At 45.7% G+C, this 24,670-nt stretch overlaps 1 protein-coding gene across 1 annotated transcript in view; it reads left to right on the forward strand.

Annotated features, from left to right (window-relative positions):
- The first annotated feature begins 21,725 nt into the window (after positions 1–21,725).
- The window catches only part of LOC134944946 (sterol 26-hydroxylase, mitochondrial-like), a 184,593-nt gene continuing 181,648 nt past the window's right edge, over positions 21,726–24,670 (forward strand). Inside the window, exon 1 of the mRNA XM_063933893.1 lies at positions 21,726–22,257. Coding sequence (XP_063789963.1) covers positions 21,886–22,257 — 372 coding nt within the window. The 5' untranslated portion in view covers positions 21,726–21,885. The remainder of the gene's footprint in view (positions 22,258–24,670) is intronic.

Raw genomic sequence — 24,670 nt, forward strand, 5'->3', positions numbered from 1 at the left:
AATATGAATTTCGGCTTATACTGTGTGGTATAATGTGAATTTCGGCTCATTCTGTGTGGTGTAATATGAATCTCGGCTCATACTGTGTGGTATAATGTGAATTTCGGCTCATTCTGTGTGGTATAATGTGAATTTCGGCTCATACTGTGTGCCATAATGTGAATTTTTGGCTCATACTGTGTGCTATAATGTGAAAGGGGTCCTATTATTGTGGTGTATAAGGGGTATATGGTGTGGTAAACTACACTGAAGGGCACGCCCCCTTTTGCGTGGCCATGCCCCCTTTTCAGGAGCGCACACGCCATCGGCGCGCACATAATTACAACCTTCACTTTTCCATACCCCCACTTCAAAATTTACACTTGGGTGCTACTACTGTGGGCATTATTACTATTGTGTGACCACTCCCCTTTCTTTTGGAGACCACACCCGCTTTTTGCCGCACGCAATACCTTTATTACATGGGCACCATGGGGATGGGGGTGAGTTCCACCACCTCTCTAGGACCACTTTAAGCACTGGCTGTCAGTCTCCTACACAGTGCTCGAAGTGGGCCGGTATACCATGGTATGGCATACCGGCACTTCTTCGAGCACTGAGTCTGAAGACCCCTGCCGCCGCATCGAGCTCTCGCTCCTAAAATGGCTGCGAAACTATTTCAAATCTGCCGCGGACTGGCAGCCAATCAGGAGCAGTCGCTCCTGATTGGCTGCCGGTCCGTGGCAGATTTGAAATAGTAGCGCCGCGGTCATAGGAGCCGCAGCCTCCTCCTCCTTGCACTGCCGCCGCCCTCTGTCTCCTCCTCTGCTACACCGCCGCCGCCCTCAGCCACCGCGCCGCCTCCCTCAGTCCATCTCTGCACCTCCGCACCATGCAGACCACAGCCTCCTTGTCCACCGCACCGCAGACCACAGCATCCTCAGCACCGCTGCTGATAAATAGGTAATCTTACCCTGCTGGCTTTCTCTCTCCCTGTCCCTATGTCCCTGCTGTCACTTTCCCTGTTCCTCTGCCACTCTCCCTGTCCCTACTGTATGTCCCTGCTGTCACTTTCCCTGTTCCTCTGCCACTCTCCCTGTCCCTACTGTATGTCCCTGCTGTCACTTTCCCTGTTCCTCTGCCACTCTCCCTGTCCCTACTGTATGTCACTGCTGTCACTTTCCCTGTTACCCTGTCACTCTCCCTGAATTTTGTCTCATTCCATGTGGCATAATATGAATTTCGGCTCCTTCAGTGTGCTATAATGTGAATTTCGGCTCATTCTGTGTGCTATAATGTGAATTTCAGCTCATTCTGGGTGCTATAATGTGAATTTCGGCTCATTCTGTGTGCTATAATGTGAATTTCGGCTCATACCGTGTGCTATAATGTGAATTTCGGCTCATACTGTGTGCTATAATGTGAAAGGCGCACCAGTACTAGATAGTATAAGGGGTCCTACTATTGCGGTGCATAATGTGTATAAGGGGTATATGGTGTGGTAAACTACACTTAAGTACACGCCACCTTTTGAGTGGCCACGCCCCCTTTTCTGAAGTGCTATGGATTGTTTGAGGAAGGGGGCTCCAAATCGGTGTCTTGCTTAGGGCCCCATGAAGTCTAAATCCGCTTCTGCCTCACACTCTCCCCCTTTCCTACTCCAGCTCCACACATGAAGGTTTTTTTAATTTTATTCACTAAAATTCACTATATTTAACTGCTCATCACGTTTGAACCCAGCATCAGGGGCGATGAGCAGTAACGGGCAGCTGTAGGCAGGTGTAGCGAGCAGCAGCGGTGGGACTTAAGTGGCGGCGGGTATCAGCGGCCGGACTCAGCGGGCAGTTTGGCTGCAGGTCTGGATCATGAATACAATCCCTGCAGTCATTAGGGCACCACAGTTTGAAGGCATTACCAATTTCAAAAATGGCGCTGCAGAGCCATTTTTTAAATCCAAGATGGGCACCCCAGGCCAATGACGGCTCACCGCGTCATTGCCCCGCCCCCTCTGGCTGACTTATGAGTCAGCACGAGGTGTGGCTGTCAATCCGACGGCGGAGAAGAAGCAGTGAAGAGCTACTGAAGAATGAAGACACTGTGGAATTCCTGGATGGGCGGCGGCCATGATAAAAAGAGCTTAAAGGCCGCCGCCCCTCAGGTGAAGTCCCAGTATAATAAAACTTTTTTTTTTAAACGTGTTTTGTATTTATTTTAATATTTTCTTTACAGGAGGACTAGAGGTGCCAGCGGGCCCTTATTGTCCAGGCATGCAGGCACTTGTGGTTCTCCAAGTGCCTGCATGCTGGGGCAGGCTTGCTGGGACCTGTAGATCTCCTGTAAAGAACAATATTATCGGTCCATAAACCCTGCACCCACCACCAACAGGGGTGTGGGGCATAGCTGGTTGTTGCTCGGGAGGGCGGACCCTATTTTTTCTATTTTGGGGTCCCCACTTTCTGAGGAATTCCGGCCCTGGGCTGACTGGTTTGGGGGTGTTTAATGCGATGGCAGGGGGACCCCGCACCGAGCGTTTCCCCTGCTATGGCATTATCCCCCTGGCTGGTTCAGCCTGGTGCTGGTTTTAGTTGAGGAAGGGAGACTCTACACTTTTTTTTTTTGGGAGGTGGTGGTGGTGTTATCAGCCAGTGCCTCACCAGCCACGTATCTCACCGCACGTCACTGACGTGCTCCATCAGCACTGGGAGTACCCTCTTTATATACTACTTCATCACGCTGCATTGTGTGCGTATGTTATATATATTAAACACACACAGTGCCCAGTGATGAATTAATGTATTGATAAAGCTAAATATTTATCTTATATAATACCCTTTATGAGGTCTAAGAACACTGTACGCTATTTACGTATGAAGTACCGTAAGGGTACGCTCGTTGCGTAACAATCGCTTAGCCGTAGTCGAGACGCTCAAGCGTCACGTTCGCTAACGGCCAAGAGATCACAGGCAGGCACGCTATTGGCTGCTGACTAACGTAATGATTCGCTATAGCGTAGCGGACGCTCGGGACCACGAGGAGATCACCAGCGGCGCTGACGCTCACAATGTTAAACCTTTAAATCTAAACCATAAACAGTGTATTGTGCAGTAAAACCTTAGTGTAATGATAGAGTGTAAATGCAACACAGTATAACCTTATTACCTTTAAAGCTGTTCTAGCGTCACCGACGCTCTGAGAATACTTAACACTATAAGAAATACACAGATACCGTGCTTAGGGTCCAACGCCTAATATATATATATTCTGAATGATATACTTGCAAAAGAATTAATACAAATACAAATCATACACTACAATATAACATAGACTACCTAACCAGATAACTACACAGGAAATATAATACAATTACTATTCAAGAGAAAATAAGAGAGAAAGAGGAGAAGAGAGAGAGAGAGAAAAATTGGCCCACAATAACAAGAAGATCAATATAGTTGCGGAGAAAAACTTACGCACAAAGGAAACGATCGCATGCGCCTCTGGACATCCAGCTCCCGATTTTCAGCAATGATAACCGTTGAAGAGTGAGAGCTGGATGTGATCGGCCTGTCTATTTATGCCCCACACACAATACAATTCAATGGTCCCTACAATCTCATTGTTCATTGGACACAGGAATTCGGCTTCGCATTATAACAAAAGGTCATAGGTTGATTCATACAGGTGGGCCGTGACTATTTCCAACAGCTCAGGTGGGAGGGAAACTGGGTTTCCCGCCGCATGGATAAGTAAGTGCAAATACAGTAAATGTTCATAAACTTCTTATGTCCATAACTATTCGCACGAGCGATTAATCCGCTTCAAACCAACACCGGAATATTGCTGATTAAATACTCTTCCGATGGGTACTAAACACCCATGTATTACTCCTGTCTGACCCTTCGTATCAAACAAAGAGGGATTTCTCTGTTCACGAACATTCTATATTAACCAAACTTTCAGAATCTATCAAAGGGACCATGATCTACAAAATACGTTACATAGTGGAAATATGTAACGATTGAGTCGCACGCTACGATCACATAAACTCTACCGTAAATACGCATACCGTGCGCCTGCGGGTGCCCGCGACTGTGAGTATGCGCACGTACGGGAGAGCGTACGCATGCGCAGCACGGACCTGTGTGAGGTGCAAATATGGTAGTGTGCATAGAGATATTTTTCTGACTTTGACAGTCCACCCTTTGGCAGTCAACAATAACTGCCACCTTCTAAAACATTTCAAAAAGAGAAAAATATATGTCAGGGGTTAATACATTTACATGGTTGGGTAGGGGAGGAGAGGAGAAGGTAGGAAAAGGGTATGACCTAGTGAGATAGCAGAAGCATGTGTGTATGAATCCGTGCTTGGGGGTCATGTATCATCGTGCCGTACGTGTTTTAAATCAAGCTTCGAGGTATTGCGAAGTATACATTTGAATTCCTTCTTATCCCGTGGTACGGGTCTGTGGATGGGCTGTCAAACTTTACCGAGCTCTTTTCGGCTTTGGTTGTAACAAAATGGGGGAGCACATTTTAGTTGATGATACATGAATGGGGGAGATATGCGATTGCTGATATCTGTGCCTGTATTCCCTATCGACTATGTGTGTCATTACCTGAGGGTTGTAGAAATGAAGAAAAGACATAATTACGGTAAATGCGGTGGTATTCTATGTCAGGTAAATGTACATTCGTCGATTGAGGTCTTGTTTGGTGTCTGTTGAATGCAGTCTTCTTTGTGCTTTTGCCCATAAGGTGCGAGCAAAAGCTGTCAATGTCCATAGATTTACAAAAGTGTTGGGCTAGCGTAATTTTAAAATTTCTAGGGAAACTGGGGATCCATGGCATAGTTCATCAAAAATCTGTGTATCAGGTTGTCAAAACTTCTTCTTTAATCCCTCTGTTGTCTGTATATCGGCTCATCAAATTCCTCGTCCAAGTGGGTCTTTTTACCTTGGAGGAAACGGAAAAACAGGTGAAAGAAACGGACCGTAGAAATCGCATTTTCATCACATCATTGGTTCTACATTTGGGTCATAAATCAAGTCCATTGGAATTACAGTTTCCTCACTCCTTAAACTCATTACCCTAGTACGACGATTGCATCTCATTAAAGCCTGACCGCATCTAAATATCAAACCAATCGTTATGATAACACCTAAGATACATAGGAGAAACTTCCCAACATCCATTATGACTCCTTGAGCCCAGTCTCCTAAACCAGAGAACCAATTTCGCGGGTTCAACCATGACACCCAACCAGTCAGCTCATTACCTACAGCAGCAAGAGTGAGATTGTGTCTCCTGCGAAATTCCCACTTCAGTTGAAGAATATCGTCCATCTTTTGGTCTATGACCTCGACCGGGTCCTCGGTGCTATTCGTAATATATGTGCAACATTTCACGCCGTATTGTGTTGCCAGTGTGACACAATATCCGCCTGTCACTGCTGTGAGGTAATTAGGAACCATTCTATGCTGTACCAGTTCTGTTTTATAAGCTTGAAGTTCTCTTCCAGTATACCTAAACGTGTCATCATACATTTCAGTGATATTATCTAACAAATTTGCAAGCGCAGATATGTATTTATAATTCAACACTCCTCTAGCGGTGCGAGTGATATCTAACGCGATTAGAAACTGAATCCCGGTGGATTCATGGATCATGTCAGAGGCCGGATGCTCTGTTCTTTCTATCAGGTGCCGTTTAACTACGTGCTCGTAATGGGTGTGAGTATAAGGAGTTTGGGCAACACGGTGTATGTCTTTCATTTTGTCATGTGATACAGTCATTACTTCAGGCAGTACTTTTCCAATATAACACAATCCTTCAGAGTTTGGGGCAAGCCACTTATACGCCTTTCTCCCGCATATGAAATATGCATCATCGGGGAGAACATATGGGACGGAGTAGGACATAACCATATTACACACCTTCCATGTGAAATCTCCTAACCCTAATTCTTCCATCTGCTTAGTACACGTATCAGGTTGTACGATATGTGCACAGTATCCTGGTGATACCTCTCCAACTCTCGTAATCCTATTTCCTAAGGTATACCTATACCGGAAAGATTTTCCTCTACTGGCTATGTGGCGTATAAGCTCTGTATCTGTAGGCATTCTATCTGCTCTATGCGAAAAGGTCATGGTTTGATTACTCCATGACACTTCCCAATTTCCCGGCTTTCGGGGATTGGAGATGTTAAAACATAATAGGGACCTATCCACATGGTATTGGTGGAGCTTCAAACTAGGAGGGCTGGAGATATTAAACCTCCTGTCCACCGGTCTCCCACCACTTAACTCAAGTACCTCCCCTAACGTTAAAGGAAATGGTACTAGCCCTGATTTGCTATGACCTTGAGGTACTTGAGAGCATACCCAACAATCTGTTTTATTTAACACACTACCCACTAAGGAGTGATAGTCACTCAATGGATGCCGGTCCATATGGATATTAAAACTGGATTGGCATTTCTTTATGCACCCATCCTCAATGACATTGTTACAGAGCCGACAGATACAGTTTTCTTCAGCTAACAATCCTTCACAATTCCTTCTATGGTCAATGCTATCGGATCGTTTTCTGATACTCGCCTTTGCTTGTTGATTATGTTGTTCTTGGAAAACTACGCCTCCATCTCTGTCATCAGAACCCATTCCAGAACCTCTCTCGACCTCCATGGTACTCTCGCCGGAACAGACTGCTCTGGTCAACATCATGGTCAACAGGAAAATCCGGATCACAGTCTCTTGGGGCAAGTCCATCTTGTAGGAGGAAACGGAGAAGAATGAGAAGGGGGAAAAAAATTAATTTGAGGGAGAGGGGATGGGAAGTTGGAGAAAAACAATAAAAGGGAACAGGGGATCGACAACTGCTTTTGGTCTTGTGATTTTCAATGCTCAGGTGCCGCCTCAATCCTCCTGGAACAGACACTCCAGTGATACAACCTCTACCGTCTGTTCCTTATCACGGGACCTCTCTGGATCAGCAACCTTCTTACAGTGGGACGAATGAACCCAAGTCTCTCTCTCAGCAACCTTCAATGCTGTAGTGCTAGTCAATAAGACCTGGTATGGTCCTTCCCATCTGTCAATAAGGCAACCTGAGCGTAGAAAATTCCGTATCATTACATAATCCCCAGGTTCAATGTCATGACAATTACTATCTGGTAAATCAGGAATCACTAACTTCAGATTATCATTTTGATTCCTTAACTGTTTACTCATGTTAATCAAGTATTTTACAGTCACTTCATTGTTACACTTCAAATCATCCTGAGGGTTAATCATAACATGCGGTTGTCGACCAAACAAGATTTCAAAGGGAGACAGATTAAGAGGGGACATGGGAGTGGTTCTGATGCTGTACAGTACAATGGGTAAAGCTTCTGGCCATGTCAATCCTGTCTCTGCCATCACTTTACTCAGTTTATTTTTAATAGTGCTGTTCACTCTTTCCACTTTCGCACTCGCCTGTGGACGGTATGGAGTGTGCAGCTTGCTATCAATTCCCATCAATTTACACATTCCTTGAAAGACATCACCTGTAAAATGGGTACCCCTATCACTTTCGATAATTCTAGGGATACCATATCTACATACAAATTCCTGCACAATTTTCTTAGCAGTAAACATAGCGGTATTTGTGGCCGCCGGAAATGCTTCGACCCAATTTGAGAAAACATCTATACAAACAAGTACATATTTCAAATTTCGACAAGGGGGTAATTGAATAAAGTCAATCTGTATTACCTGGAAAGGGCCGCCGGCAGGTGGGATATGAGATGGTTCTGTAGGTATTGCCTTTCCGATGTTCTTTCTCAGACAGGTAAGGCATGACATTGCCCTTTTACTCGCATGAGATGAAAATCCTGGGGCACACCAATATGCTCTTACCAACTTGCACATCCCTTCCTTGCCCAGATGAGTCAGCCCGTGAGCTGCCTCAGCTAAACATGGAAGGTATGCTCTGGGGGCCACTGGTTTACCGTGTCCATCCGTCCAGAGTCCTGAGGACTCCTGGCCATATCCTTTTGCCTTCCATACTGCCTTTTCCTGTGTGGAACACAAATTTTGCATCTCACACAACTTCTGTGTGTTGATGGTATTAAATACCATCAGTTGTGTGGTGTCTGTCTGTCTGGGGGTAGCAGCTGCTAATTTAGCAGCTTCGTCTGCTCGGCTGTTACCAAGTGATACTGGGTCTTGGCTATATGTGTGTGCTTTACATTTGATAACAGCCACTCTGTCGGGTTCCTGTATCGCTGTTAGAAGCCTTTTTATGTGAGCTGCATGCGCTACCGGTGTACCAGCTGCCGTCATGAAATTTCTGAGGCGCCATAGGGCTCCGAAATCATGGACTACCCCGAATGCGTATCTAGAATCGGTGTAGATATTGGCTGATTTGCCCTTAGCCAATTCACATGCTCTGGTTAGGGCGACCAGTTCAGCAACCTGGGCTGAGTGAGGTGGGCCTAGCGGTTCCGCTTCTATGGTGCCTTGGTCATCTACGACTGCGTATCCAGTACACAAGTCTCCCGAGTCTGACTGTCTATGACAACTACCGTCCGTGTAGAACGTAAGTTCTACATCTTCCAGTGGGTTGTCACTGATGTCAGGTCTTGCGGTAAAATTTTGGGTCAAATATTCCATACAATCATGTGTGTCTTCCTTTGTATTAAATTCTCCTTCCCCACCACTCTCATCCTCCACCCTTTGTGCCTGTCCAGGCACACCTGGGAGATATGTTGCAGGATTTAATGCACTGCATCTCCTTATGGTGATGTTTACGGGGGCCATTAGTGCCAATTCCCATCTTGTAAACCGCGCTGATGAGACGTGTCTGGTTTGGGCAGAATTTAACAAGGCTGACACTGCATGTGGTGTATGAATTGTGAGGTTGTGACCTAGCACGACGTCTTCGCTTTTCGTTACTAGCAATGCTATCGCAGCAACGCTTCGCAAGCATGTGGGGAGGGATCGCGCTACCGTATCTAGCTGAGCGCTGTAATATGCTACCGGCCTGCTGGCATCACCGTGCTTTTGGGTTAGTACGCCTGCCGCGCAACCAGCACTTTCTGTTCCGTATAGTTCAAAGGGTTTCCCATAGTCTGGCATACCTAATGCTGGTGCCTGCGTTAGGCACTGTTTAAGTCTCTCAAATGCTGTCTCAGACTCGTCTGTATGCGAAATCCGATCAGGTTTGTTTGAGGAGACCATCTCCTGCAAGGGTAACGCTAGAATGGAAAACCCTGGGATCCAGTTACGGCAATACCCACACATTCCTAAAAATGTTCTGATCTGTTGCTGGGTTTGTGGCAGAGTCATGTCTCTAATTGCTTGAATTCTATCAGCGGTCAGGTGTCTCAGTCCTTGTGTTAGACAGTGTCCCAAATATTTTACCTTAGTTTGGCATAATTGCAACTTGTCTTTGGAAACCTTGTGTCCTGTGTCTGAAAGATGAAACAGGAGCTGTTTCGTATCCTTCAGGGATGCTTCCAATGAATCAGAACACAGTAGTAGATCATCCACGTACTGTATTAATACTGATCCACTCACTGGTTGGAAAGACTGTAAACAATCATGCAAAGCCTGAGAAAATATACTTGGGCTATCTATGAATCCTTGTGGTAATCGAGTCCATGTGTATTGGACTCCTCTGTATGTAAATGCAAACAAATATTGACTGTCAGGGTGCAGAGGTACCGAAAAGAAAGCGGAGCAGAGGTCAATAACAGTGAAAAATTTCGCAGTGGGAGGGATTTGCATTAGGATGACAGCTGGATTTGGCACTACGGGGAACTGACTCTCAACTATTTTGTTAATCCCCCTTAGATCCTGCACTAGCCGGTAACCCCTCCCCCCACTCTTTTTAACAGGGAAGATGGGACTATTGGCAGTGCTGGACGTTCTTACCAGAATGCCCTGTTGTAGCAAGCGCTCTATTACGGGATACACTCCTAACTCCACCTCTGGCTTCAGAGGGTACTGTGGGATTTTTGGAGCTATCCTACCATCTTTTACTTGTACAACTACCAGAGCTACGTTTGCCATTAATCCAGTGTCCTGTCCATCTTTAGTCCAAAGTGACTCTGGTATCTGAGATGTCATTTCTTCTACTTGGGAGGGAGTCCTATTTGTCATAATGGTATGTGACATTAATTTTGACGGGGAGTCTAACATGTCTCGCACTTCCTGAGCGTGATTCTCAGGTATGTCCAAGAATACACCTTCAGGAGTACAATAAATGACGCACCCCATTTTACACAGTAAGTCTCTTCCCAGGAGATTAGTCGGTGCCGATGCAGCCAGCAAAAAGGAATGCTTGGTATGTAAAGGCCCTACTGTAATCTCGGCTGGTTTGCTAACAGGGTAGTGCTGGACTACTCCCGTTACCCCTATGGCTGGAATTGTCTTACCAGTGGTTCTCATGCCCACTGTCGAATTTATCACTGATTTGGCCGCCCCTGTGTCTACAAGAAAGTTTAATGATTTACCAGCTACATTGATTGCAATTTCTGGTTCACTTCCAAGGCTTGCAATCAATTTTACTGGCTGCAGATTACAGGTATGGCCACACCCCTATTGGGTATGGTGACCTCCCTGAATCCCGCTGGCAGCAACTACTTGTGATGGAGTTAATTGGGAGCTACCAGAGGCTTGCCAGTCTCTGTTCGGGGGATATTTTTTTGTTTCCCCTGCATGTGGCTCATAACTCCGTTTCTGCGGACCCTGATCCCAATGTCGTGTGTCGTGTCGTTGTCTAGGGGGTTGGTATGAGTTTCGTGAATTCTTCACTCTACAATCTCGTGCCATGTGTCCCTGTTTATGACAAGAATAACAAGTAACCACATTTGACTTACCCACAGGGTTTGGTGATATAAACAAAGGCTGCCTTGTGGTCAGGGCCTGTATACTTACTGCCATTAACTTATCACCTTGTTGTTCCCTGTGTCTGGTGATGTTCCTATCGTGATCAATAGCAGCCTCTCTCAAAGTAGCCACAGACAGACCTCGCCAACATGGTTGTGTGGTCTGTACCCTAGTCTTCAATGACTCTTTTAAACCATCCATCAGTACCGATACTGCTACTTCTCGATGGTTTATGTTGGTTTTAATGTCCTCTATGCCTGTGTATTTTGCCATTTCTGATAATGCTCTGTGAAAATACTCTGCAGCTGTTTCTGACTCCTTCTGTTTAATGGAGAATATTTTGTTCCATTTAACTACGGCTGGGAAATACTCCTTTAACTGTAAACTTATTCTTTTTACATTGTCTTTGTTGTACACTTCTGTAAGAGGTACATCCTGATCTAATCCACAGTCAGCTAAAAATTGAGCTGCGTCGACATTGGAGGGTAAACATGCTCTCAGCAATATCTGCCAGTCTTTATTGTTGGGCTCTACAGTGTTACCTAGGTCTCTGATGTATTTTTGGCTGGCAACTAAGTCTTTTCTAGGGTCAGGGAATTCCGACACTATGGTCCTTAATTCCATTCGGGAAAATGGGCTGTACATGGCAATGTTCCTAACAGGAGTGACTCCTGAAGTGTCTGTTTTCCCATTTGGAACTACTATTACCTTAACAGGATTAACTCTAACAACCTCATTCTGTGTAGATTCTACAGGCTGTGGTGAAATAGTTTCAGCATAGTGTATGGTGCCGTACTTACCCGTTGATACGACCTCACCTATCCCTCCGCTAGGGGCCTTTGTTACTAATCTCGGGGGTGGAGCTGTGCCTACTGTGGTCTCTGCTATGGTGGCTGCTAGAGAGAGCGCTGAAATTGTTGCCGATTCGTCCTCTTGATCACACTCCTGAGGAAAGTTCAAAACAGGGTACAACTTGCACGGGTTAATACTTGCATTGGTTAATTGGTTAACATTATCTTTAACATTTACACAGTTGCTAAGTGTTTGTGTGTTACACCTTAGTGCGTCATTCTCCGCAACCAATTTCTCTCCTGATATGTATGGTGGCGGTGGGGCCGTGGCTATCAGTTTTCTGATCGAGCCAGATCCCGCCGCCTGAGCCAATCCTCTCTGTATGTCACCCTCCTGTTGCCACAACTGTAAATAATCATAATGCTTGATTCGTCTCTTTGCTGATTTAATGAGACATATCCTTCTCCTTAAATTCGTTAACACTTCTGTGCTGAAGCTACCTACTCTTGGGAATTTCTCCCCGTCATGTACAGTCATTCTCTCCCATTCATCACATAAAGCTTCTGTGTGACTTCCGTATTTCTCACACATTACGTACCTTGCCGACCCGACTGGTCGGTTCACTGAATCAACCCGAACCGAGGTTGATCGCCCCCTACCTGAACAAGTGGCCCCCATAGTTCGAAGGTGTTGCTTTATTAAGCCAACCCTTACGCAAACCAAAATGTTCAAAATAGGCTGACGGTGGCGGTTTACCGAGTACCCCACTCACTCGCCCACGCCGACCAATACGACCTGATCACACCGATATGGTGCTGGCGTACTCGACCCAGGGCCCCTGCGACCTGAACCTCTATTTACTGGAACCTGTGAGGGTGATCCGAAGAACACTTACTCTTTCCAGTAACTATTGGTTGTTGGATAGTTCCTGAGTGAGCAGCGAACCTCCCTTAAAATAAAAAAAATTACACAAATCACGTTAGAATGTACAAATAGCGTTTATGACCTTCGTACACAAATAGTACCGGTCAGGTTTACTAATGCACACAATTACGTGCGGTACAATCGTTCAGCACATAAGCAACTAATCTTATGTACGGAGCGACCAGTGGAATCGAAAATTACGGCTGCGAATTCCTTCAGCCAGAGCTTGTATGGCCTATATGGGTGTTGCACCAACCCTTTCTTGGTGTTGTGCCTGTGGACTGTATAGCGGACTTCCTTGTCTGCTGTACCTGAACCTGCTGGTCTGCTATGACCTCCTGGTCTGTTACAGTATGACCTCCTGGTCTGCTACACTCTAATGCTCAAATTGTATGTTTTAACCAGGGATGCCTCCCTAGCCACCATGTACGTCACTTACACGCATGTACCTCACGAGAACTCGACTTTTCTTGTGGTTCAACCTCAAAAATTGTAAAAACAAACACTCACTCACCACATATACACTTTTGTTTCTATTTCTATTTCTGCGCAGAAATTTTCTTTAGACCAGATGTGTTACCAATTAGGAGAAGGATCTGTTAATTTAAATTTCGAATGTTAAAATAGATTTGCGCGATTTATCGCCTTGCGTTATTTACCGCGTTGCGCTATTTATCGCGTTGAAAAAATTTAACACTTGTGATTTGAGTTACGTGGGCGTACCCGTACGCTCCGTTGCGTAATATACGCTGCGTGCGTCGGCCCTTGGGTTGCGTACGCAAGTCTCAGTCCTTTGTTAGAGACACGTGTACGCAAAGCAAAGATCCACCGTAACACAATTTATACGTTTATCAATGTAGATGATCCTTTATCATCTACCGCGCATCACACTGACTTCGCCTTGTCTCTCAGGCACAGCTGTGTTTGTCTATACTTTAACTATATTACCTTTACTCTTAAACTATGAAATAGCGGCAAATCTCTCTTAGCACGTTTATCAACTATAAAACTGGCAAACAGGAGAGTGATATATGAAAATACACGAATGAAAAGAAATGCAGATATGCGTGCGTGTGTACGCAAGACAGAAAAACAGTTTTAAAAGAGACTAGCGTGTTGTTCTTACCTCCGGTTCCCGGATTCCTTCAGCACCCTTTACTAAGAGAAGCAGACGCTTATCCAAACAGCACTACGAGGAATATGATCTCCCGCCCTTTGCTGCTGGATAATGTCTGCTGAAATTACCTAGTGCAGATATGTGAAGGACAGGACGAGCCCGCAATTGATAAAGCTAAATATTTATCTTATATAATACCCTTTATGAGGTCTAAGAACACTGTACGCTATTTACGTATGAAGTACCGTAAGGGTACGCTCGTTGCGTAACAATCGCTTAGCCGTAGTCGAGACGCTCAAGCGTCACGTTCGCTCACGGCCAAGAGATCACAGGCAGGCACGCTATTGGCTGCTGACTAACGTAATGATTCGCTATAGCGTAGCGGACGCTCGGGACCACGAGGAGATCACCAGCGGCGCTGACGCTCACAATGTTAAACCTTTAAATCTAAACCATAAACAGTGTATTGTGCAGTAAAACCTTAGTGTAATGATAGAGTGTAAATGCAACACAGTATAACCTTATTACCTTTAAAGCTGTTCTAGCGTCACCGACGCTCTGAGAATACTTAACACTATAAGAAATACACAGATACCGTGCTTAGGGTCCAACGCCTAATATATATATATTCTGAATGATATACTTGCAAAAGAATTAATACAAATACAAATCATACACTACAATATAACATAGACTACCTAACCAGATAACTACACAGGAAATATAATACAATTACTATTCAAGAGAAAATAAGAGAGAAAGAGGAGAAGAGAGAGAGAGAGAGAAATTGGCCCACAATAACAAGAAGATCAATATAGTTGCGGAGAAAAACTTACGCACAAAGGAAACGATCGCATGCGCCTCTGGACATCCAGCTCCTGATTTTCAGCAATGATAACCGTTGAAGAGTGAGAGCTGGATGTGATCGGCCTGTCTATTTATGCCCCACACACAATACAATTCAATGGTCCCTACAATCTCATTGTTCATTGGACACAGGAATTCGGCTTCGCATTATAACAAAAGGTCATAGGTTGATTCATACAGGTGGGCCGTGACTATTTCCAACAGCTCAGGTGGGAGGGAAACTGGGTTTCCCGCCGCATGGATAAGTAAGTGCAAATACAGTAAATGTTCATAAACTTCTTATGTCCATAACTATTCGCACGAGCGATTAATCCGCTTCAAACCAACACCGGAATATTGCTAATTAAATACTCTTCCGATGGGTACTAAACACCACTGTATTACTCCTGTCTGACCCTTCGTATCAAACAAAGAGGGATTTCTCTGTTCACGAACATTCTATATTAACCAAACTTTCAGAATCTATCAAAGGGACCATGATCTACAAAATACGTTACATAGTGGAAATATGTAACGATTGAGTCGCACGCTACGATCACATAAACTCTACCGTAAATACGCATACCGTGCGCCTGCGGGTGCCCGCGACTGTGAGTATGCGCACGTACGGGAGAGCGTACGCATGCGCAGCACGGACCTGTGTGAGGTGCAAATATGGTAGTGTGCATAGAGATATTTTTCTGACTTTGACAGTATACAGAGGGTACTCCCAGTGCTGGAACAGTGTATACATATATATATATATATATATATATATATCAACCCCTGCATTCCATACAGCGGCACTCGGAGTCTTGAAGTAGATGTATAAAAAGTGCTTTTAATGTATCATAACATCAATTTGCATCCCAACGTTTCGGGGCATACGCCGCCCCTTTTTCAAGGTGAGCAAACACTTCTTGTTTGCTCACCTTGAAAAAGGGGCGGCGTATGCCCCGAAACGTTGGGATGCAAATTGATGTTATGATACATTAAAAGCACTTTTTATACATCTACTTCAAGACTCCGAGTGCCGCTGTATGGAATGCAGGGGTTGATAACAATGAATGTCCAGATGGCACCGGAGCACAGTAATACCAGCTAGGTGAGTGCCGATCCGTTTGCAGATACTATATATATATATATATATATTTATATTTACCACATGCAGCCTGTGTGTGTATGTATATATATATATATATTTACAACATGCAGCCTCCTTTGTGAGCTAGTATTACTGAGCAGGTCGTCCCCATTGAAGAGTGTAGAGGAGTACTGGCCCCGCACCCAATCCCGCCTCTGATACCACCTTAAAGTCTGCCCCCAATCCCGCCTCCTGCCAACCGTGCTGCATGGTTTTAGCGCATGCGTAAGTCATATAAATAGTTTTCACTATCGAATACGTTTGATGCGAAGGTTAGTAACCATCACATCGAAAGTTTCGATGGTGGAAGCCTAGCCATCATATGATGGTTGACTTCAGATGTCCATCCCTACAATGTGATGGTGCTTTCAACATAAAAAATGTCCCTCCTGGGATGACCCGAGCCCTTGTGACCTGAATGTTATTTCTTAACAAAGGTGCCTAGCTGAATACATTTCCTACATATGATGCACTTATGTGCTTCCTAGACAGTAAGTTTAGAAGCCCCAGGCATGGAGCTGAGCTCAGTGTAATGATCATTGGCCACCTATAGCTGGGTTTTAGAATAGGAGTCTTGCAGGAGAGATTCATTAAACCTCCAAATCATCTGCAAGGGTGAGGCTGTTTGAGAGAGAGCTTGAGAAAAAAAGGGGCTACAGTAGGCCCTACCACGTAGTAGAGCCAATAGAGGCAGTCTGGAGTAGAGGAGGTGATTATGACATAGGAGTAAATAATCTGTTCAGAACTACCACCGGAGCAGGCAGTGCCTCGCACTGGGGCCCGCCACTGTCCAGGGATTCAAAGCCAGAGCGGCATGTAATGAGTCAAACTGACTCAGTACATGCCGCCTGGCTGCCGCTGTGTGCCGCCGCTGCCGCCGAGGAGAGGAGCGCACCGATTACAAGGGGGGGTGAAGGAGAAGGGAGGTGGAGGAGGGAGCCGCAGCAGCGCTGTCTAATTGGTGGAGGTGCTGCTGCTGGCCCTCTCCTTCACCATAGGCTACCCTCTGCCGCTGTGAATGCTGGGATGCGCTTCCCCTCCCTCCTTCTTCTCCCTGGCTGCCCGGGATCTGCCAGAAGCTGCACGAGGAGCCTGAGCCAGCGGAAACAGTAAGTATGTATATTCTAACTATCTATCTATCTATCTATCTATCTATCTATCTATCTATCTATCTATCTGTTTGTCTGTCTGTCTGTCTGTCTGTCTGTCTATCCTGTCTGCCTTAATGTGTAAAAAGGGAGACTGTCTGCCGTAATGTGTAAAAAAGGGGACGCTGTCTGCCGTAATGTGTAAAAAAGGGGGATGCTGTCTGCTGTAATGTGTAAAAAAGGGGGACGCTGTCTGCTGTAATGTGTAAAAAAGGGGACGCTGTTTGCCGTAATGTGTAAAAAAGGAGATGCTGTCTGCCGTTATGTGTAAAAAGGGGGATGCTGTTTGCCGTAATGTGTAAAAAAGGGGATGCTGTCTGCCGTAATGTGTAAAAAAGGGGACGCTGTCTGCCGTAATGTGTAAAAAAGGAGATGCTGTCTGCCGTAATGTGTAAAAAAAGGGGACGCTGTCTGCCGTAATGTGTAAAAAGGGGGCGCTGTCTGCCGTAATGTGTAAAAATGGGACGCTGTCTGCGTAATGTCTGCCATAATGTGTAAAAAAAGGGATGCTGTCTGCCGTAATGTGTAAAAAAGGGACGCTGTCTGCCGTAATGTGTAAAAAAAGGGGACGCTGTCTGCCGTAATGTGTAAAAAAAGGAGACTATCTGCCGTAATGTGTAAAAAGGGGACGCTGTCTGCCGTAATGTGTAAAAATGGGACACTGTCTGCCGTAATGTGTAAAAATGGGATGCTGTCTGCCGTAATGTGTAAAAATGGGACGCTGTCTGCCGTTATGTGTAAAAAAGGGGACGCTGTCTGCCGTAATGTGTAAAAAAGGGGACGCTGTCTGCCGTAATGTGTAAAAGGTTGACGCTGTCTGCCGTAATGTGTAAAAAGGGGAATCTGTCCGCCATAAGATGTAAAAGGGGCTCTACCTGGTGTAGTGGTGCTACCGTGAAGCGTAATTTGAATAATGGAGACTACTGTGCACCGTTATATGAATTGGTATTATTTTGTGGCCACACCCCTTCCCCATGAAGCCACACCCCTATTTTTTTGCACGCGCCCACGGCGCGCACCACCCCCGTTATACATGAAGTGTGTGTGTGTGTGTGTGGGGGGGGGGGGGTTCTGATGCCGTTTCTTGCACACAGTGCTAAGATGTCTAATTACGGCACTGTTGTTAGGTATCCATTTCCCTGGCCCTGAGCAGGGGTGAGGGGGTGGACATGGATGGGATGAGGGGGGGGCAAAGCATTTTGTTGCACATGGGCCCACCGCTCGCTAGTTCCGCCACTGATCAGATGGATGTAGTAGGTGCAAAACATCAGGCAGCTGGTGTGTGTGAAGTGTACAACTTACCCTAGGAATTGATTGACTCGCATTTGATTCAATGCCCAATTGACATCTCTACCAACAACCATATAAAGGGTCCACTTTGTCTAAAACCATGTTGAGAAAGCATGGCCGACCCTGATTCAGAACATAAATTTTGACAATAGTAAACAACTCATTAAAGAAGGCATTTAACAAGAAGCCATTGCTCCTCCTCCAATTGGTGGATGGAAATACTGGAAACAGGCATTTGGCAAAGAGAATGGCCACTACTTTGTATTCACTTTAAAAGTTATTACTATAGTAAGCTAGGAAGTAGTGAGACACTGTGGAAGAGCAGAGTGGCAGCTGTGGTTCTACTGGATAAGCCCTACACCTATCCTATCAGCCCTCAGTGCATTAAGAATCCAGGCCGTCCCCTTCTACATATATTCCAGGTATGAAGGAATATATTAATCAAACTGCTGTTGGGCTCTTGGTCATACATAAAAAAGATACTGTACCTGCCAAAAAGGTACAGTTGGAGGGTATGCATAATATGCTAATATTCCCATAATAATTCTGCTGCAATCTATTTGCAAGTTTACAGTTTAAATTTTCTGTACTTAAAAATAATTGTATGTATTTTGTTCAATATTAATTTTACATGTTAACTGCACATTTATTATCTGCATTATTACCATGTACTGTAAAGTGTATGCATGTGTATTGATTAATTTTTGCTATCACTATGAAGCCACACCTCGTGTCGTATTCTGGGCCCATCTGCTCCTGTTGTCTAATACAGTGGTTCTCAAACTTTTTTGTTAATTACGGCACCATAGAGTATCAGAATTTTTTTTCATGGCACCCCTAGGCCAAAAGTTTCTTACTGAGAATTTTTAAATAGATTTTAAATTAAATAAATTGTGTTTATATATCATCCTTAAGGTCAGTTATGTGGTGGGGGACAAGATTTGCTTATTTTTGTCCACATATTTTATGAATGGCAGCCACCATCACTGGTTTTGCCTATTACATTGACCATATATAATTTAAATTCGTCCTGGACCACCAATCCAAAGCACCCCTGCAAGTGTCCTGAGGCTTCCCAGGGTGCCTCGGCAAACGGTTTGAGACCCACTGGTCTAAAGGTGTGTATACACAGAACGATATGGCTCAGCGATGTTGACTATATAGCATACTTGCCTACATTGTGATTCTCCTCTCCGGGAGAAGCCCGGAGAGGAGACGCTGCAGGAGTCTTCAGGGGGAGGGGCCGGACTGTGACATCACCAAGCCCCGCCCCCATATTGAAAAATGCCGCGCTTCGCGGGTCCGCGGGAAGGGGGCGGGACTAAAATGACGCGATTTGCGTCATTTTAACCCCTTCCCCACCCGACGGACCTGCAAATACAGGAGATTATCTCTTCATCCTGCTGGCATCACTAGGATGCGAGCAGGATGCGGGAGACCTGCCCACTCTTCCGGGGGGTGCGGGGGGCTACCCCAAAAAATGGGAGCCTCCCGCAGCTTCCGGGAGAGTAGGTAAGTATGCTATATAGTCAAAATCGCTAAGAAAGTTAGTGCATATCGCTCTGTCTGTACACAGCGAGCGATAGCGATGCGCGTCTCCGCCAGGTCTTATCGCTATGAAAAATAGACTGTACAGGCAAGTCAATTTCGATTATGTCACTAGAAAAGTGAAAACATCCCCCCCATTTAAATGAGTTAGTCAAAATCGCTCATAGCCAAAATCGCTTGCACACTTTAGTCAAAATCACTGGTAAAGTTAGTCAAAATCTCCTACTGCCAGTTCAAAGTAAATCGCTTAGTCAAAATCGCTCATAGTCAAAATCGCTCCGTGTGTACGGACCTTAATAGTAAGGAGGCGTATGTTGTTAGGCATTTCTCTATTGCGGGCAGCTCTGCTAGCTAACAAAATGATTGTTTTATCAGAGTACATTTTACATTTATTACACAGAGCTTGCATTCAGCTGGCCCTTGTCTGTGGCTGCAATTCAGAACATAAAGGAGTTAAGTCGGTTGCTCATATAGATTGAAGAGAAAATAGAACGTTTTTAGTTCATAAGCTATTTATACCCCTTTCAGATTGACAATAGCCGGGTCGCACCCGGGAATGTGAACACAAGTCCTTCCCAGGTGCGACCTGGCTTGAGACCCCTTCAGACTTGCGACCCGACCCGGCATATTGCCGGGTTGGTGACGTCACCGCTGCCGCTACCGGAGGCGGTGCTTGGAGATAATCATCTTCAAGCACTGCCTCCTCCTATGCAGAGAACGGGTGCCGGGTCGCCCGGGAAATATTTGTCAGTGTGAAAGGGCCGGGGTATGAGTTTTACAAGGTTTCTTAAGGTGGATTTAGGGGAACATTTACTAAGCAGTGATAAGAGCGGAGAAGTGAGCCAGTGGAGAAGTTGCACCATCAACCAATCAGCAGCTCTGTATAATTTTATAGTATGCAAATTATAGATGTTACTTCAGTGCTGATTTGTTGCCATGGGCACTTCGCCACTGGCTCACTTCTCCGCTCTTATCACTGCTTCATAAATGTCCCCCTTATTCCGGTTATGACCATTATTTGTCATGTTACTCAGTTCAATCGTAAGTGGCACTGGAGTAGAAAAGTTCATTGCAGCTGTTTTCTGCCTGATACAAAAGCAGTGCACTGTGATGTAACATACTGTATGTCAGCAGGCAGGGTTTAACTCTATGTGGAAGTAGAAGTACAGTACTGTAGCTTTTATTGCAGTACTGTACTATAGCTATTATCTCAGCTTCCAGCCGGCAAGGGCCCCACATGGGTGAATGATTTCCAGCTACATGGAATTTTTCCTCACTGCTTGGGATTGGCTGTTTCTGGGAGGAAAGACAGGAAGCATTAGTTAAAGAGAAAAATGCAATCCCAGGGACGGGTGACCTGTGACTATTACTTACTGAATACTAGTCTACCAGGATAATAGAAGAACCGATTATCTGACCCTGTACTATAGTCTGAAACATATTAATGTATCAGTGATATTTATGTATAATCTGTTACACATAACAACAGAGCCGCAATTACCTGACTAACCCACTATAGATTATAGGAAGAATGTCAATTATTTCTGCAGCTCTTCGACTTGGAAGAAAGTGATGGGTGATGTTCTTTTACGATTATTAAAGATTAAAAATAAAGTAATTGATTAGATAGATAGATCGCATACCTCCCAACATGACCCTCTCCAGGAGGGACAGAATGCTCTGCTCCTGGACTTCCCTCTTAAGTTGCCTTCACCACACTTGCCTACCTGACCCTCTCCATGAGGGAGAAAATGCTCTGTTCCTGGACTTTCCTGGTAATGTATGATTGCCATCACCTGTGCTGAGCTAGTTAATTGATAAGAAAGGTGTTTCACCACAGGTGATGGCAATCATACATTACCAGGAAAGTCCAGGAACAGAGCATTTTCTCCCTCATGGAGAGGGTCAGGTAGGCAAGTATGTCCTTCACCTGTGCTGAAACAACTTTCTTATCCATTAGCCTGTTCAACACAGGTGATGGCAATCACAAATTAAGAGAAAATCCGGTAGCAGAGCATTTTGTTCCTCCTGGAGAGGGTCATGTTGGGAGGTATGAGATCGATCTTAGTAAATTCTATGTTTAGAGTGTGTGTACTACACTGTCCGAGAACATGTGTTTTGGTGACTGTTGCACATGATAACACCGATGTGTAAGCAACAGGTCTAACTCTCTCTCCCTGGATATAGCCGTGACAGGGCTGGAGGTGGGTGTTCCCGGGGCGGATGTGTACAGTACACTGTAAGCAGCAGCAGCAGCACCAGCACATATACTGTGCAGTGTGTGTGTACACAGTACTGAGGCCTCCGGCTGCATCTCACACGGCTCATGCACATCTCGCCCCGCTCTCTCCAGTCATGATTACCTTGTTCCTCCGGCGCTGCTCCCTGGCCGTGGGCCGGGACTCCCCGCTGCTGGTGACAAGCAGGGCCGGGGCCACCCAGGGCAGAGCAGTGACGGGGGCAGCGGCAGCTGGAGTAGCAGAAACAGGTGACAAGAAGGTGAAGACAGTAGCAGATCTGAGTGGACCCTCCCTGCTCACCGACCTGTACTGGGTCTTCCTGAGGGGATACCTGCTCTATAGCCATGACTTACAGGTCGGTGCTATGTGATGCATTACAATAATATGTCAAATGAAAGTTGCAGGAGATAATAATTCAGTCGTGTATTCTGGAATCTGAGACATCTACTGGTGGACTGCAGAAATATGTCCTGATTAATAGCATTGGGTCTATTACTGCTGTCAGTGCTACAAGGATCTGGTGGGTGGTTTTCTACTTTAAAACATTTTATTAAAAACAGGTAATATTTCTCTATCGTCCTAGTGGATGCTGGGGTTCCTGAAAGGACCATGGGGAATAGCGGCTCCGCAGGAGACAGGGCACAAAAGTAAAGCTTTCCGATCAGGTGGTGTGCACTGGCTCCTCCCCCTATGACCCTCCTCCAAGCCAGTTAGATTTTTGTGCCCGGCCGAGAAGGGTGCAATCTAGGTGGCTCTCCTAAAGAGCTGCTTAGAAAAGTTTAGCTTAGGTTTTTTATTTTACAGTGAGTCCTGCTGGCAACAGGATCACTGCAACGAGGGACTTAGGGGAGAAGAAGTGAACTCACCTGCGTGCAGGATGGATTGGCTTCTTGGCTACTGGACATCAGCTCCAGAGGGACGATCACAGGTACAGCCTGGATGGTCACCGGAGCCTTGCCGCCGGCCCCCTTGCAGATGCTGAAGTAAGAAGAGGTCCAGAATCGGCGGCAGAAGACTCCTCAGTCTTATAAAGGTAGCGCACAGCACTGCAGCTGTGCGCCATTTTCCTCTCAGCACACTTCACACGGCAGTCACTGAGGGTGCAGGGCGCTGGGAGGGGGGCGCCCTGGGAGGCAAATGAATACCTATTTTGGCTAAAAATACCTCACATATAGCCTCCGGAGGCTATATGGAGATATTTAACCCCTGCCAGAATCCGTTAAGAGCGGGAGACGAGGCCGCCGAAAAAGGGGCGGGGCCTATCTCCTCAGCACACAGCGCCATTTTCCCTCACAGAAAGGCTGGAGGGAAGGCTCCCAGGCTCTCCCCTGCACTGCACTACAGAAACAGGGTTAAAACAGAGAGGGGGGGCACTAATTTGGCGTTAGAAATATATAAAAAAGATGCTATAAGGGAAAACACTTATATAAGGTTGTCCCTATATAATTATAGCGTTTTTGGTGTGTGCTGGCAAACTCTCCCTCTGTCTCTCCAAAGGGCTAGTGGGTCCTGTCCTCTATCAGAGCATTCCCTGTGTGTGTGCTGTGTGTCGGTACGTGTGTGTCGACATGTAGGAGGACGATGTTGGTGAGGAGGCGGAGCAATTGCCTGTAATGGTGATGTCACTCTCTAGGGAGTCGACACCGGAATGGATGGCTTATTTAGGGAATTACGTGATAATGTCAACACGCTACAAGGTCGGTTGACGACATGAGACGGCCGACAAACAATTAGTACCGGTCCAGACGTCTCAAAAACACCGTCAGGGGTTTTAAAACGCCCGTTTACTTTAGTCGGTCGACACCGACACAGACAGGGACACTGAATCCAGTGTCGACGGTGAATAAACAAACGTATTCCTTATTAGGGCCACACGTTAAAGGCAATGAAGGAGGTGTTACATATTTCTGATACTACAAGTACCACAAAAGAGGGTATTATGTGGGATGTGAAAAAACTACCATAGTTTTTCCTGAATCAGATAAATTAAATAAAAAACACCCCTTAGGGTGGATAAGGCGCTCACACGCTTATCAAAACAAGTGGCGGTACCGTCTATAGATAGGGCCGTCCTCAAGGACCAGCTGACAGGAGGCTGGAAAATATCATTAAAAAGTATATACACACATACTGGTGTTATACTGCGACCAGCGATCGCCTCAGCCTGGATGTGCAGAGCTGGGGTGGCTTGGTCGGATTCCCTGACTAAAAATATTGATACCCTTGACAGGGACAGTATTTTATTGACTATAGAGCATTTAAAGGATGCATTTCTATATATGCGAGATGCACAGAGGGATATTTGCACTCTGGCATCAAGAGTAAATGCGATGTCCATAACTGCCAGAAGATGTTATGGACACGACAGTGGTCAGGTGATGCAGATTCCAAACGGCACAAAGGTGTATTGCCGTATAAAGGAAGAGGAGTTATTTGGGGTCGGTCCATCGGACCTGGTGGCCACGGCAACTGCTGGAAAATCCACCGTTTTTACCCTAAGTCACATCTCTGCAGAAAAAGACACCGTCTTTTCAGCCTCAGTCCTTTCGTCCCTATAAGATCATATCTGCCCAGGGATAGAGGAAAGGGAAGAAGACTGCAGCAGGCAGCCCATTCCCAGGAACAGAAGCGTTCCACCGCTTCTGACAAGTTCTCAGCATGGCGCTGAGACCGTACAGGACCCCTGGATCCTACAAGTAGTATCCCAGGGGTACAGATTGGAATGTCGAGACGTTTCCCCTTCGCAGGCTCCTGAAGTCTGCTTTACC

This window comes from Pseudophryne corroboree, chromosome 7 (assembly GCF_028390025.1).
Source record: "Pseudophryne corroboree isolate aPseCor3 chromosome 7, aPseCor3.hap2, whole genome shotgun sequence".
Taxonomy (NCBI): Eukaryota; Metazoa; Chordata; class Amphibia; order Anura; family Myobatrachidae; genus Pseudophryne; species Pseudophryne corroboree.